We start from the raw sequence: 16,753 nt of genomic DNA, 5'->3' as shown, positions 1-16,753 counted from the left end.
ATCACAACTTTGGCTTGGTGATGAACATGGATAAAATTACATCCATGTTCGTGCTCTACAACATGCCCAACATACAAAATTTTAATAGAGGGATCCTTAGACCACCTCCAATGGAGATGGCTAAAAGGCCATAGACCATTTTTTTAGCCCCTTTTTGGTAAAACACCCAATGAAAGGCTGGGCAAAAAATGTGTGGAACTCACCAGGCTAAATAATGGCCTTTTGGCTATCGAGCTCTCTACTTCTAGTTAGGCCCTTTTTTTAGACCCATATGTCACCCTCCAGCGCACTAATATCAGCAGCAATAACTTGCTGATGTCAGCTAGCCGTTTGATTTTTTTTTTTCCCAAATGAAATTTAAAAAAAAAAAAAAAATCTAATTTTTTTGTTCCCACAAATAGCTATGGCATTTCTACACCATTTTTCACATTTTTTTTCACCCTTACATACTAACCTACCTCTTTTATTCTAACTTTTTCACATTATATTCACCTCATACACTCTTTTCATACCCACCCCTCTCTTAGGGTGCGTTTGTTGCACCGGACAATTTCAGACTGTACTAGATTCAAGAACTAACCAGGACTTGGTTAGACTAGACTGAGCTGAACTAACTTACTGAAGCGTTTGGAGTAGAGTCATAATAAGAAGCTGGACTAACAATAAATTATTGTTATATTTTAATTTATTTTCTATTAAAAATATCAAAATGAATATATGGAAAATTAGAAGGGCATAGCCCTTTCTTCTTCACGAATTGCAGATGGTCCCCTGCAACTTGGAGAATTATCGAAGTTTCAATAACAAAGGCTTACCCCCATTCAAAACCCAAAAAACAGAGATCCAAATTTCCAATAACAATGAAAAATGATTATTACAAACAAAAAATACCCTAAAAAGAACCAATTAATTGTTGGTGCTCGCGGCTGAAGATAAACATCGAAAGGACTCTGTTAAGGCTGTCGTTGAATAGCCGAACTCGATCAAGCAAAGAAATCGCGAGACTATAGATCGGATTCGGTTCGAGATTCGCATCCAATGCGACCTTAGGGAGGAAGTCATTGATAAATTTCCGATCCAGTTAAGAAACATCCGAGTCTTGTAATTAGGTATTATTTAAATTATTTAAAATTTACATATTAATTATTTATTATGTAAATAATAAATAATTCATATGTAATTTACGTAATATGTAATGTAATTCTTTTATAATGAATTTTTTTGAATTAATATAAACTATAATATTCAAGGGATATTACTACCAGACTAGTATGGACGACCTAACGAGGCTAGGAGTCCACACGAGTTTGGGCTAGTCTCATTTAAGTTAGTCCCCAAGCATATCAAACATGGGATAATAATCCTAGCTAGTCCCCATTTAAGAAGGTGAAACAAACACACTCTTAATGTCTAAGTTGTTAACATGCAAGTAATATTAAAATATTTAACAAAATAAGTAACAATACCAACATGAAACTTAAAGAATATGTAACAATACCAATAAGTTAAAAAATAAACTAAAAAACAATAAATTATTAAGGGGTTATGTTTAGCCTATTTCGATTGGAGATGATATATAAATATAGTCTGACACTATTCATTTTGAATAATTTTTTACAGGGTTATAATCCTGGATGGGGCTATACTTAACTCTTTCGATTGGAGATGAATCCGGAGAGAATCAGTCTCTAGTGTCAAGTTTTGAAGTCCCCTAGATGTCGCCAAATCCAATCCTTCTCCAACCGCAAGTGCCTCCGCATCAACAGGAGTAAAAACATTCTCAAACCTCCTTTTGCCATCCCCGCGACAAAGCTACCTTCCTCATCTCGAACCACAATACCTAACCAACGATGTTGATTAGGTTATATATGAAACATAAACACTGAACTTGATCATGTCATCCAAGCAGAAATAGGCTGGATCCAGCCCCGCCGAATCAAAACCTTAATTTGCTATAAAGAAACTAATATTAAATCTAAGATAACATTTGATAACCATTTTGGTTTTTAGTTTTTAATTTTTAATTTTAATTTTTATAAAAGTTGAAAACTGAAAACCAAATTTCGAAAATTCAAAAATGTTGTTTCACTTTTTAGTTTTCAATTTTTGATCTTCAATTTCATTATTTTGAAAATTAAAAATAAAATGGTCTTACTATCATATCAAGCAGACGCTATAGGAGCAGTCTTTGCTTTTGTTTTATTTATTTATTTATTGTGTTTTGGCCTCATATTATATAGAGCATGACGCTGGGTGAAAATCACGGCAAACAAAAAATTAGTTTTTCTCGTCACAATATATAAAACAGGACCGGATCTTTTTCCTAGGAATCTCATGATCTTACTCGTTTATCATATATCGTGCGGTTAATTTTCGTTAAGTACTATTCATATTTAATTTTAAATTTTAAATTTTAAAATGTTTTCTGACTGTACAATATCCGATAAATGAATGGGAGCACAGAACCCCTAGGATCCCTAGGAAAAGGAACCTCGGATCCTTTTCCTATAAAACAAAGGAGCTAAAGCGAGAGTTTCTCCAATGATCAAGTAATGCGAGATAAAAAATAAAAAAAAATGTTAAAACACAAGATAAAAGCATGATAGGCCTAGTTTGCACATAAATAAATAAGTGAGTTAAATTACATAATTAATCAATCATAATATTTTATGTTCATTTACAAAATTTAAATATAATATTTTATTTTCCTTTACAAAATTTAAACTTTTTATTTTCATCACACATTATATTAAATATATTAATAGACCATAATACGCAGACCAAATGATGATAAAATATTTTTTACAACATTTAATTAGTGGAGCAAGAGGACGTTTCCAAATTGGGTTTCCTTTCCTCACGTAATTTTTTATGAACACGTGACGCAGTTTTACGCCATTTTACCTGAAAACGTGTACGACTGCTAGGCTTTTGCTGCTTTACCACCAAACTCCACTACCAGCCGCCTCCCCAATTTTTTGAAGAATCCAATTTGGACCTCTTGGTTTTAGTTTTTGATCGTTCAGAGAAAAACTGAAGTATTCATGGCTCGTTAATTAAATCGCAATCCGAATGAGAGGAATTAAATTAAATAAGAGTTTTTATTTATTTTATTTTTTATGAACAAACGATATTATCTACACTAAAGAAAAGGAGTGGGTATAGTCTCACAATGAGCTAAGTAATAATGATGTTCAAATTCACATTTGGCAAAAATCGTATTGGCGTGAGTCAATATTTAGGAGAAAGGGAATGTAAATATTTTGTAATTATTAGAGTCATATTTTAGGAAGGATATAGTTGTAATTATTGGCGTGTCATGTTTTATGATGGTTATGATATTTCTCAAATTTATGAGTTGAAGGTTAAGTCGTTTGACTTCGTTAGGAAGGGCGTCCTATTGGTGTGTACTATGCCGATCTTAGAGTAGTATGGCAAGAACTGGATCAAAGAAGACCAATTAAGATGGAGTGTGCTATTGACTTGAAGACGCTTCGAGAGGAGACTCAATTGGACCGAGTGTATGCCTTCTTGGTGGGACTTGATGTATTTGATAGGGTATGTAGTGATATTTTGAGAACTCAACCCCTACCATCTGTCAAGGAGGTGTTTTCTGTTGTTAGACGTGAAGCTTAATGTCATGCTACCATGATGGGGGGAAGTAGTGTCAGCAGCCAAGGAGGGAGCTCGACACCATCTATAGCCATGGTGTCTCGACCATCCTCCATTGGTCAAACCCGTCATTTTACTCGGGAAAATAAAGATGATTTAACGTGTACTTTCTGCGGTCAAACCCGTCATACTGAGGACACTTGTTTTCAAAAGCATGGAGTCCCTGAATGGTTCCCTAAATTGAAGAAAAAGTTACTTGCAAAGGAACGAGCTGCTAATGGAGCAAGTGGGAGCCGTGCATCCATTGTCGTTATTGCACCTAGTGCAAAGGATGTCGTGCCTACCCCTGGAGATCCAAATCAAAGCTTGTTGACTAGGACCACTCCTAGTGAATCATCGTCCAATACAGGTAGCATGGGGCGTGTTCTTTTAGCCTCTAACATGGAACATCATACAGGTTGGATTATAGACTTTGGTGCAACATACCATATGACCTTCAATAAAAATTTGTTTACTTGTATGACAACGACTCCTCGGAAGTGTATCACAACAACAAATGACACCACTGCATTGGTTCTTGGGGCTGGCACAGTGGACCTCACACCGGCCCTCTCCCCTCATCATTGCTTACTTGTTCCATCGTTGTCTCATAACTTGTTATTTATTCTTCAAACAATTAGATTGTGTTGTACTTATGTATCCACTCTTTTGTTTACTTCAGGATATTCAGACCAATGAGATAATTAGGCATGGCACTAAGAGAGAGGGGTTATACTATATGGATCACGTCGTTCTTGGCAAAGCTAATACAATTCGAGCATCCCGTACCGGTAATTTACAAGAAGTTTGGTTATTGCATCGTCGGTTAGGACATGCTTCGTGTGGTTATTTAAGGAGTATGTTGCCCAGTTTATTTCATGAAATAAAAGAATCAGACTTACATTGTGAAGTATGTATCCTCGCAAAGAGTCATTGCGCTTCGTTTTCTCCTAGTATGAATAAAATATTGTTTCCGTTTGATTTTGTGCACTCTGATGTTTGGGATCCTTCTCCTGTTAGTACTCATTCTGAAATTAAATGATTTGTTACATTTGTTGATGATTGCACCCGTATGACTTGGATATATGCGATGAAGCATAAAAGTGATGTTAGTATGGTGGTTTGATCTTTCTTTCAGATGATTACAATACAATATTCTTCTGTTATTAAAGTTCTTCCCTCTAATAATAGCCGGTGAATCTATTGGTTCTGAAGTGTCTAGTTTTCTTTGGGATCATGGAATTCTCCATGAAACTACTTGTACTCATACTCTGCAATGAGAGAAAGAATCGTCATATCTTGGAAGCTGCTCGTGCCTTGCTTATTGGTGCATCCATGCCTAAACGGTTTTGGGCTAAATTCTATACACCTCAGGTGGTAGAATTCTGTACACCTCTTCAAGTATTGACAGAACATGTTCGCGTAGTATCCACTAACACCCTTACTCCCCATGTATTTGGATGTGTAACGTATGTTCATATTCATAAGATTCATCGTAGCAAATTGGATCCATGTGTCCTTAGGTGTGTCTTTGTTAGCTTTGCCTTCCAACAGAAAGGGTATAAGTGCTATCATCCTGAAACTCGACATATGTATGTGACCATGAATGTTACTTTTTTTGAATCAGAGTATTTTTATTCTTCGCTCATGTCACATTCCGATCACCAGGGGGAGAACACTATTGATCAGGGTGATCTTGGGTGGTTGGAGATACCAGAAGATGTGATATGCGGTTCAGGGGGAGCATGTGTTAAAAATAAGGCAATAGTGTCTTGGCAAGAAACTACCGAGAATGATCAGGTTTTTCAACTGCTGCCTGCTGAGATAGGTGCAGCAACTCGACAAGGTTCTGTCGAGGAGAATACGACAGTCCCACAACAAGGTTTTGCCAAACCAAGTACATTAGAGGAAGTATTGTCTCCTGCCTAATCCACATCACCCTCTCTCTCACACTCAATAGTGTCATCCAATGTGTCTTCTCTGAATGTCCCTGAGGTAAGTAATACCGATGCTCATGTTGTAAGTACATATAAGTTGCCTCCACGGCAAAATCGTGGTGTTCCTCCTGACATGTTTTCTCCTGAAGGAAAAGTAAAGAATCCAATAGCAAATTATGTGTTATGCAAGAACCTTGCACCTGAATGCCAAACATGGGTGAATAATGTGGAATCAATCCAAATACCAACTCAAGTTAAGGAGGCCTTGAAGGATCCTAAATGGGCTGCTGCAATGGATGAAGAAATGATGGCACTACATAAGAATGATACATGGGAAGTGATGGAACTACTGAAAGGAAAAAAACTCGTGGGGTGTAGGTGGGTCTTTACAATTAAATACAAGGTTGACGGATCAATAGACAGGTATAAAGTAAGGTTAGTAGCAAATGATTATACTCAAACGTATGATGTTGATTACCATGAAACTTTTTCCCCAGTGGCCAAGATGAATACGGTATGTGTTCTTATCTCATTAGCTGCAAATTTGAATTGGCCGCTGAAATAATTTGATCTAAAAAATGCTTTCCTTCATAGGCTTTTGAAAGAAGAAGTATATATGGATTTTCCTTCAGGATATAATGCCGGAATGAAAATCGGAATGTGTCGTTTGCGAGAGTTGCTTATGGGCTTAAGCAATCACCTTGTGTGTGGTTTGGTAGATTTACTCAAGTCATGAGAAGGAATGGATATTACCAAAGTCACTCCGACATCACGTAGAGGCGATGAAATTGTATTGTGACAATAAGTCGACAAGATAAATAGCAGAGAATCCAGTATAGCATGACAGGACTAAGCATGTTGAGGTTGATCGACATTTTATTAAAGAGAAGCTTGAGATGAAGATTGTGTCAATACCATTTATGAACTCAGAGGATCAACTTGCATATGTTTTTACTCATGCCGTGTGTAGTAGGAGCTTTGATGACTCACTTATCAAGTTGGGCATGTGTGATATCTATACTCAACTTGAGGGGGAGTATTGGCGTGAGTCAATATTTAGGAGAAAGGGAATGCAAATATTTTGTAATTATTAGAGTCATGTTTTAGGAAGGATATAGTTGTGTCCTTTATTGTTGTTTCCTTTTGTAACAAAGATTGTATGTACTTATATTCAGAATTATGGAATACATGAAAATTAAGCCATAGAATTCTATTAATTGAACGTAAGACTTCTCACTTATAAGTGAAGAGGAATATCACTAAATCGTAGTACTAAGTGGTGAATTGAAGAAGAGTTGAAATGAGGAGGAATCAATCAAATTCATGTTGAAACTATTTACAACATTTTATGAAATTGAAGTAGGAACGGTACTAATTCCATATAAGTTGTTTACTAAGTCACCAAATCAGAATGAAAACCAATATAATTACTAAAATGCCTTTGTTCTAAATAAATTATAAAACCTTTATTCTAAATAAATTATTTTTATATTCTTATTGTTTTTAATTATTTTATAAAACTGTTATTAACACTAAACAAATCTCATTCTACATTTCTCACAAAGTGAAATTTTTTTCTTCTAATTATAGAATATTTGAAGTGCAAATGAATTTTTTAGAGTACCAATAACAATTTCTTTATTTATATACTAATTAATTATTATCCACATAATAAAACTTCGATTAGTTTTATTCATTTTTACCTATATATCTCAATAATTATTTATAGTCCTTTTATGGTTAATAAATTATTTTATAATTTTTTGGTTAATTATTATAATACAACTTGGCTTAATATTATTCATTTTACCTATATATTTCAAATAAATTATTTATAGTCTTTTTTATAGTTAATAAATTATTTAATTTTTTTTGTTAATAAGTTATTTTATAGTCTAATTAATAGAAAACATTTGTTAATCTTCTATTAATTTCTACCAATGAGCAGAGCTAGGAATATTTTATGAAATGAGGACAACGTTGGAATAATTAGAATCAAGTGAGAGCATAATAGGTAAAAGAAATTCATTTTGATTCCCCACATGTTTTGAATTCAAATACCTCCCTTATCTAGGGAGTCCAATATCCAGTAATCAAAATTCAATTTCCTAAAGTGATTTCGATTATGGACATGTGAACATGCCACCATTCCTTCCATTTTTTTTTTCATTTAGCTACTTTTGAGCATCTCCAATGCTTTGGAAAATTTGGACTCAAATCTTATATTTGTATAATAAATATGAGTTTAAGGTTTCTAATGTACTGGAGATATATAACTCATATACAAGTCTCCGGCGAAATTGAGATCTAAATTTAGGTTTCAATATGAGATTTGAGTCCAAGATGGAGTCCACGTCGGTTATAACCTACATGATTGCTTAAAAAAAAATTTGAATACAACGGCTAGCTGACTACTTCGGTTGTATTCAATTTTTTTAATTTTTAATTTTTTGGTTTTTTGGGCCAATTTTTTATTTTTTTAAATTCTTAAAAATTCTATTTTTTTTCCTATAAATACCTAAACCATTCATTTAATTTAAGTTCTAATTTTTTTGGTTTTTTGGGTCAGTTATCGTTGTAGTTTTTAAATTTAAATTGTTGGATTTGAATTTAAGTTGTTGTAATTTTAAAATTTAAATAATAAATTATGTTTGACCCTATGACCCTTTGGCCCTCGGTTGGAGACGGTTTTTTGTGATAGGGCTAAAACGAGCCCTATGACTCTTTAACCCTCGGTTGAAGACGGAGGCAAATATGGCCATGTACTGTTTATTAAAATATTAATTTATTGGAGGGCCAAAAGATTAAAACGAGCCATCTGACCAGCCATCGGTTAGAGATGATTTAAAGCTCAAAAACACGTCATACTTCCACAGTTTTTGAGGAGGAGGATGAAGAGGATTCATGGGTTGTCATTGTGGTGTCACTGTTTACAGCACCACAATGATACTCAAGTGAAAAGCAAGGAAAAAATGGCAGTGCTTGTCTCGTGTGCAATAAGAATTTATAACACTCAAGGGACACCTATTGGCTCTTTCCAGGAAGCATCCTAGACGACTTTGTTTATTTTTGTGTGTTGATTCTTATTTAACTTTTCAATTCGATGTTTAAGTGAAAAGACGCAAGTCAAGTCTCCTCTCAAAAGCAAAGCACCTTCCGGCAACAAAGACAAAAGTCATCGTGTTACCGTACGAACACGTAATAGAACGGTCAAAAAAAGAGGAGCTGCTTTTTGAGGAAAACCAAGGAAATTTCCATGATCCAATTCACCATTAGGCTTTTAATAATTCTTTTTTTGGTTTTATATTTGTATTTGTAGTTTGGTTTGCAGAGAGATGACATCATTAGGTATTAATAAAACATTAAACAATATTAAATTAAGCAACATGAATCAGCATTAAACAATATGAAACAACATTAAATAACATTAACCAACATAAAAAAACATTTAACAACATGAAACTTAAACAATATTTAAAAAAACATTTAACAACATAAAACTTAAACGCCTACTTCATGCTAACGTCACTTAGCCGTTAGATTTGAATTTAAGTTGTAGTTTTTAAATAATAAATTATATTTGGCCCTATGACCCTTTGGCCCTCGGTTGGAGACGATTTTTTGTGACAGGGCTAAAATAAGCCCTCTGGCCCTTTGGCCCTTGGTTGGAGATGGAGGCAAATATGATCATGTACTGTTCATTAAAATATTAATATCTTGGTGGGCCAGAGGGCTAAAGCCATCTCCAACCAAAGGGTCCAGAGGGTTGAAAATAGCCCGAAAACCGTCTCCAACTGAGGGCTAGGCCAGAGGGCTATGGAATCTGAAAGGGCCCCACGGAATCGGAGAGGGCTAGAGGGCTGGAGGGCTGGTTACAAGCAGCCATGCCAGCCAACAAAGGGCTGGCCAGAAAATAGAGCAATCATGTCGGTTATAACCGACATGATTGCTTAAAAAAAAAAATTTGAATACAACAGCTAGTCAGCTAGCCGTTGTATTCAATTTTTTTTTTTTTGGTTTATTGGGCCAATTTTTTTTTCTTATAAATACCTAAACCATTCATTAAATTTAAGTTCTAATTTTTTTGATTTTTCGGGCTAGTTATTGTTGTAGTTTTTAAATTTAAGTTGTTGGATTTGAATTTATGTTGTTGTAGGTTTTTAATTTAAATAATAAATTATGTTTGGTCTTATGGCCCTCGGTTGGAGACGGTTTTTTGTGAAAGGGCTAAAACGAGCCCTATGACCCTTTGGCCCTCGGTTGGAGACGGAGGAAAATATGACCCTGTACTGTTCATTAAAATTTTAATTCCTTGGAGGGTCAGAGGGCTAAAACGAGCTATCCGGCCAGCCCTCGGTTGGAGATAGCCTTAGGTTTCAAGAAAACTCAAATATGAGTTTTGATCAAATATTTTCTCTTACAATGCAAAGACTTGGATTGGAGAAGAAAACTACAACACATAAATCCACCAACTTTTTGAGACCCAAATGTAAGAATATAGATCTAGAATTTGAGTCAGCAGAGTTGGTCACAAGTGCTTCTATCGAGTCTGAAAAGGCTCGAAGACGAATTTAGCCCAACATCGATTAATGTATAAGTATCCAGCATAATCGTTAAGGAATGACAATCCCTATAATCATGGTGTAGAGAAGTATGATGTAGTTTTTTGAACAAACGATATTTATCTACACTAAGGGAGGTGGGAGAGTGGGCTAAGCCTTACAATGGGTTAGCAATAATGTGGTTCAAATTTACCTTTGGCGAGACTCAAACCTAAAACCTCTCACTTACAAGTGAAGAGAAATACAATTAAACCGTAATACTAAATGACATAACATAGTTAAGAATACTCCTTAAACATGTCTCTTAATTGGTGTCCTCATTACATCTCTATTAATCCAAAGTTACAAACTAAATGAGGGAGATATGTGGGGTTTAAACCACAAATCAAAGAACGCCACCTTTTTGGAAAATTGAATATTGTAACTATTTTAGTTTGGATTTAAAAAAAAAAAAAACTGAAATCTAAAAACCAAAAGCATACTGAAAGCTAAAATTTGAAAACTCACCTTTTAACTTTTAGTTTTTAATTTAAAAAAATAAAAATAATTACCAAACAAGTTTTCAATTTTTATAAACTGAAAAAAAAAAGTGAAATACTTATCAATGTCGCATAGAAAATTAAATAGTTAATAGTAAAAAAGAAACAGAAAAGGGGAGTTTAGTAATATCGTGAAAACTACCAGGTAGAATTTTGCAATTTGGGAATAGTAGAAAACCAAATATGCAAACGAGAGGAGAGCGGAGAGATTGTTGGAGAAAGAAGGCAAACTCGCATCTGTCTCATTCGCTCTACTTTGATTCCAGGGTTGACGCCGTGTCCCATTTCCCTTTATATTTCACGGATCGTCTTCTTCCCATCAATCAATCTGCTCTCGGAAACCCTTTTGCGTTCATCGGAAGCCAAATATCGCAGAGACAATGACAGTTTCTTCCGGTGAAAACTCTGTGGACAGGTACCATCCCTTCTCTCGCCTTTTCTCCTTCCCTTGATTTCTTCTTGCAACTTTGACTGGATATATGATCTGGATTCTTATTATAATTTCAATGTCTGCCACTTCCAATGCCAGTTTCAGACATTTATTCTGTATAACATTCCAAGTTCAAATCCACATCTGCGTACATGCTTAATGCTTTTTGTTGTTTTTCAAATGTCTCTTATGGAGCATTGCGTTGTGATTGGTTATTTTGTGTATGGTTTGTATGAGTTTTACGCTAATGTTAGTTCGATGGATTGTTTAAATTTTCCATTGATCTGGATTTTTCTTGTTATGTATGGATTTTGCAAGTTCATAATTATTTTGCTTATTCCTGTGACTTTGTGATTTTACTGATATTCTTGGTAACACGATTCATATTCGAAAAAAGAAAAAGGTAACAGACAAAGAAATCAAGTGGTTTGAGAATGGAGAATATGTTAGTAAATCATTGTCATCGTCCTCATCCTCGCCCTTCTCCCAGTCACATTGGGACATTAGTAGGCTATGCAGAACCAAATTGTCTGAGGACATTAAAATAATACTTTCAATTTAAGTGGCATGTTGAACCATTTTCCATGGTCCTTTGTATGAATAGTTGTCTTGGCCAATTGCTATAGGCATTTAATAGTTTTAGCTCTTCGGCTGAAAATACTGTGCACATAAAACCATACAAACATACATACAACAACAATAACAAAAACAACAACAACAACAACAACAACAACAAAGCCTTTTCCCACTAAGTGCGGTCGGCTGTATGAATCCTAGAATGCCATTGCGGTCGGTTCTGTGCCACGTCTTCTATTATATCCAAGTTCGACTTGTATGCCATACAAACATACATATTCAGCATAATTCGACTTGTATGCCATTGTTCTCTCCTCTAGTTGTAAGTTTTGCATAGACTGTATGTGTCGATTGTTCTTAGAATTTTAATTCCGAGGAACCTCTTCCTGTGTACCATCTTTTTCTTGTTATGCCTTTGTTTCTCTGGCATGATTGATTTGTATTAGGAAGATGATTGTGGTTCTTCTCAGTTTCTCTCCCTACTGTTGAAGTTGTCTTTAGCTTTTAGGTGCAATATCGATCTGGTATCGACAGAGTTAATAGGAACTGACTCAATTCAAATAGCCCTAGAGTTAATAGACGCTGAATTAATTCAGACAGCCCTATGATGTTTATTGCCGAACTCAAATTAAAGAACAACCTTACCTGATCAAAACAATATATACTATGAAAAAAAATTTGGTCGAATATGAACAAATATTTCAAGCCATTGTCTTTGTATCCCGTAGGCAGAAATTAGACACGTCTATACTCCCAGAAAGGAGGTAATGTGGACTAACCTAAGTCTACAAGGTTACGAAGACATAATTGTTCTCTACGGCCTTTTCTTTGTATATATTATGGTGTCTAAATTCATGTTCTTTTCATCTATACTGCATGAGACAGAAATGATTGTTACATTTGTTATTTTTTTCGTTTCATGTATTTGTACTTATGCCTAATTGTCTTTTTATTTTTCTTTTCTTTGTCTGTGGAACCAGCAAAAGTTCACTCTCTGGAGTTGCTCCACTTGAAGCAGTATTATTTGATATTGATGGAACGCTATGTGATTCGGATCCAATTCATTACTATGCCTTCCGTGAAATGCTACCAGAGGTAGATGTCTTTTCTTTTTGTTTGGTCTTTTCCTTTATCTTATGATTTGTCGGGCAATAAATTTACCTATTGTTACTCTACATTCATATCGCACTGTGAAAAGTGCAAAAGGTGCATCTACCTTTTTATGAAAGTTGCTCATACTTTTTATAAACTTTATATACAACGGAAAGGTGTACTGAAGTGGGAAAATTAACAGATAGGTTTCAACGGAGGTGTTCCGATTACTGAGGAGTACTATATTGAGAATTTTGCTGGGAAGCATAATGATGATGTTGCCAGGATACTCTTTCCTGATGACTTTGAAAGAGGCTTAAAGTTCACAGAAGACAAGGAAGCCATGTTTCGCAGGTAAAAGCTTCACTTTCTCTGTGCTGTGTGCATAGCATTTCTTTCTGGTTCCCACCTTATGTAATTTCCCTGATGGAAACAGATTGGCCGTAGATAAATTGAAGCCTGTGAATGGTCTCTATAAAGTGAAGAAATGGATTGAAGATCGTGGGTTGAAACGGGCTGCTGTTACTAATGCTCCAAGAGTAAATGCAGAGCTGATGATTTCAATGCTTGGCCTCTCAGATTTTTTTCAAGGTCTTGTCATTGGGAATGAGTGTGAGCATGCTAAGCCACACCCCGAGCCCTACTTGAAGGGTCTTGAAATACTCAAAGCATCAAAAGAACACACTTTTGTGTTCGAGGTTTGCCTCTTCTCACGTTATACTTTGAGAGAAAATTAAATGGGGGAACTTTGGAAACTTATTTTCTGATTTTGCTAGGATTCTGTCTCGGGGATTAAAGCAGCAGTTGCAGCCGGTATGCCAGTCGTTGGATTAACCACGGGAAATCCAGAACACATATTAGTGGAAGCAAAACCCACCTTGCTCATAAAGGACTATGAGGACCCAAAGTTGTGGGCGGCATTGGAAGAACTTGATAAGAAGAGCGGTACAGGTAGCGGTACAAGTAGAGCATGAAAAGTTCTATCGTCTCAATCAAATGATTATAAGCTTAAAGGGTTTCTGAAGAATGATTTGCAAATGCAGTAGTAAACTCAAAAGGTTTCTTAAATAATTCTGTTGCTGGCGCACACTTTTATCCGTCTATAGCTGCAAATTCTTGATGCCGTAGAAGTTCTTTCGTTGATAAAACGGATGCTGTATTCTTTCGCGGCCCATTCTCTCGTAAAATTGAAGTACCTGTTGTTGATTTTCTTCAATGCATGCATTTGATTCTGCATTTGGAACTGAAGTGCTCTGTTTCACTCCAAGAATTTGATTCTGCGGTTGGAAATGAGGTGCTCTGTTTCACTCCAAGAAAGTGAAGGGCAGAGAATGGCTCCGAGCGAAACACGGGAGTACGTACTATTAATTGTTACCAAAACGTTAATTTATTTTATATCAAATAAATGGATCGTCTATCAAGAAACTATTAATTTTTATTTGAACGTTAATTTATTTTATGCATTAAGATGACTAATTAACAATCATCAATTTGATTACTATTATTTTTTTGAAGAAATTATCTTTGAACCTTTTTTTTTGTTGAAAAAAAAAATCTGATTATGATACTTGTACGGTTAAAGCTACAAGCTGAAAGTTGACTGGATTTAGTATTGGTTTGGTATTGAGGTGTTTTTATAAAAAATGGGTATAAAAAAAAGCTGAGCTCAAAAAAGTGTTTGGTAAACACTTGAAAACAGCTTATTTTCATAGTTTTGGAAGAACAAAAGTTGAAAACGTGAAGTAGCAAAAATGAGCTTATTCTCACAGTACAGCAGAAACAGTTTTTTTTCAAAGCACAGTACCAAACCAGTACATGTAACTTGTGTGATTCTATGAACTATGAAATGATATCAAATCTCAAATCTCAATTTTTTATTTATTATTATTATTATTATTATTATTATTTTTGGGTGTGGTGAAATTGCGGGTCAAAAGACCCAAGAAAAACAACTAACTATAACAAAACGGTTCTGAGGAAACCCAACAGCATCCTCAAGGATCAACCTATCCACAAGAGCTAGGCTCATCAAAAACATGAAGACCAATGTCAAACTTATGGCCTAAATCTGCCATATTATCAGCCACTCTATTCTTCTCAAGATAAACATGTGAAAGTGAAACTGAGCAAATCCAATCCCTACGTAATAACTCAAATCTTAGTTCTTTATTGAGTATCAATAACAAACTTAAATCCTTTCCTTTTACAGCAACAAACGCAAAATAATTTACATCTAGAAAAATAAAACCCAAGCACAAATCAGAAGAAACAAATGTGAACTTTCTCAACTAGTTCCTCCAATAATATTTAGTAGGGTAATCAAATAAGAAGCTCTAAAATTTGGGATCGAAAATGAAAGAAGTCTATTTCTAAATATTCTGAACAATTGAAAAAGTATATCATTCGAAACTATACATATGTTGTTTTTTTTTTTTTTTTTTTTTTTTTTTTTATCAATCAAATTTAACAAACTTTCATTTGCTAGCATGTACAGAAAATGGTCAGATATTACTTTAAAGTTTGGGAGGGGTGGCACCGTAGCAATTTCAATTGGGGATTTCAATTTATTTACGGAATTGCGATTGGTTTATAGAATAGGGTGGCTAAGTTTGTGCTTTGGGCCACCCATGCATTTTTTAGGCTTTTTTACGTGGCCTGTTTCCGTGTCTAGGATTTAGGCCCACTTAGGTGTTTTAAAGACCATTGTGCCCATCTGGGCTTTAAATCGTAGGGCTCTGTGTATAACTTTGGTGGGCAGTTTTGTAATTCTATTTTTCGCAGGAGTTAGTGTTGGGTGGTTGGGCGGATTGGAAGGTCAACCTAATCCTAACCCAATTGTTACAATTCAGGCTCAGGTTCGAGTTGCCCAACTTTTTTGAGTTTAATCCTGTAACAACTTAGTTTTCAAGAATTCTTAAAAAAAATTAAGCCAAGTAGCATCAAGGCTAGTGAACTTTATTTTCATAAATCAATCAAAGTTGCTGAGCAATTGCTTCGAGACACAAAGAATTTAGGTTTTGGAGACTAACAATCTACTATAAAGTTTTAGGATTTAGAGACTATGAATATGGGCTGACTAATCAAAGCCTCTTATTTCCTAAAAGCTTAAGTAATTATAAAGGATAATTTATTTAAAAAATAAAAAGAAAGGACGTTGGTTTTTTTGACTTAGCCCACTTGGGTGTAGTATGAGAATTAATTAATATGGGTTACAATTTGGTTAGATTGGGATTGGTTAATCGGGTTGGGTTGGGTTGGGGATGGACGGGCAAATGATCCACCCAACTCAACCCAATCAATGAACGGGTTGAAATTGGGTTAGGTTAGGGATGAATGGGCAAATGATCCACCTAACTTAACCCAATCAATGAAGGGGTTGAAATTGGGTTGGGTTCAGACGGGTTATAACTAAAAAAAATTTCGGTTGTTTGGGTTTAAAGTCGGGTTGGACATGGGCGGGTTCAGATTGACCCAACCCAAGTTGCACCCTTAGTGTTCGATGGGTTAGATGGGGGGCTTACACATTCGTGTTTGGTGAGGGTGGTTGTTACTTAGAGCATTTCCACCCCTAAAAAACTCCTGGGTTATAGGCAATTCAATCCCCCCAAAGTGAATAGTAATTGCCTTTAGTGAACAGTAACTGTCTAAGTTTATTTTCATCTCTAAATTGAATAGCTCAGACAATTCGTATTAAAATATTATTAAATGTTTTATTTATTTATTTTTTTTATAAAATACTAAAAGATAATTTTATTTTTAATTTCGGATGACTATAAAAGATTGGTTGAAAGTATTTAAAAATATTGAAATGCAATGTAAGGTGGAAGAATATGGTTAGGTATTTATTTTCCTGGATTCGATTCTATTATCCCCTGCGTTTTTCTCTTTGAAGGTGGGTTGTCTCCTTCGGGGTATAATCTGCGTTTTACTGTTCATTTAAGTTTAAAGCCATGCTTTTATGTTTTT

At 35.0% G+C, this 16,753-nt stretch overlaps 1 protein-coding gene across 1 annotated transcript; it reads left to right on the top strand.

Moving 5' to 3' along the window:
• Positions 1 to 10,876: 10,876 nt before the first annotated feature.
• On the top strand, positions 10,877 to 14,003 carry LOC137711474 (Haloacid dehalogenase-like hydrolase (HAD) superfamily protein). Its single transcript, XM_068450721.2, has 5 exons — positions 10,877 to 11,104; positions 12,676 to 12,790; positions 12,990 to 13,141; positions 13,224 to 13,485; positions 13,564 to 14,003. Exons 1-5 carry the CDS (start codon positions 11,070 to 11,072, stop codon positions 13,759 to 13,761), a joined length of 762 nt encoding a protein of 253 aa, XP_068306822.2. The 5' UTR covers positions 10,877 to 11,069; the 3' UTR covers positions 13,762 to 14,003.
• The last annotated feature ends 2,750 nt before the right edge of the window (positions 14,004 to 16,753 follow it).

This window comes from Pyrus communis, chromosome 6, assembly GCF_041283825.1.
Source record: "Pyrus communis isolate YQ-2024b chromosome 6, ASM4128382v1, whole genome shotgun sequence".
Taxonomy (NCBI): domain Eukaryota; kingdom Viridiplantae; phylum Streptophyta; class Magnoliopsida; order Rosales; family Rosaceae; genus Pyrus; species Pyrus communis.
Note: the sequence above shows the minus strand (reverse complement) of the source record. Positions and strands in the feature narration are given on the sequence as shown.

Excerpts from the sequence above, each read along its gene's own strand:
- LOC137711474 (XM_068450721.2), top strand. The coding sequence starts at position 11,070 with ATGACAGTTTCTTCCGGTGAAAACTCTGTGGACAG. Across the intron at positions 11,105-12,675 it reads GGTGAAAACTCTGTGGACAG|CAAAAGTTCACTCTCTGGAG; the intron begins GTACCATCCCTT and ends CTGTGGAACCAG. Across the intron at positions 13,142-13,223 it reads AAGGAAGCCATGTTTCGCAG|ATTGGCCGTAGATAAATTGA; the intron begins GTAAAAGCTTCA and ends TGATGGAAACAG.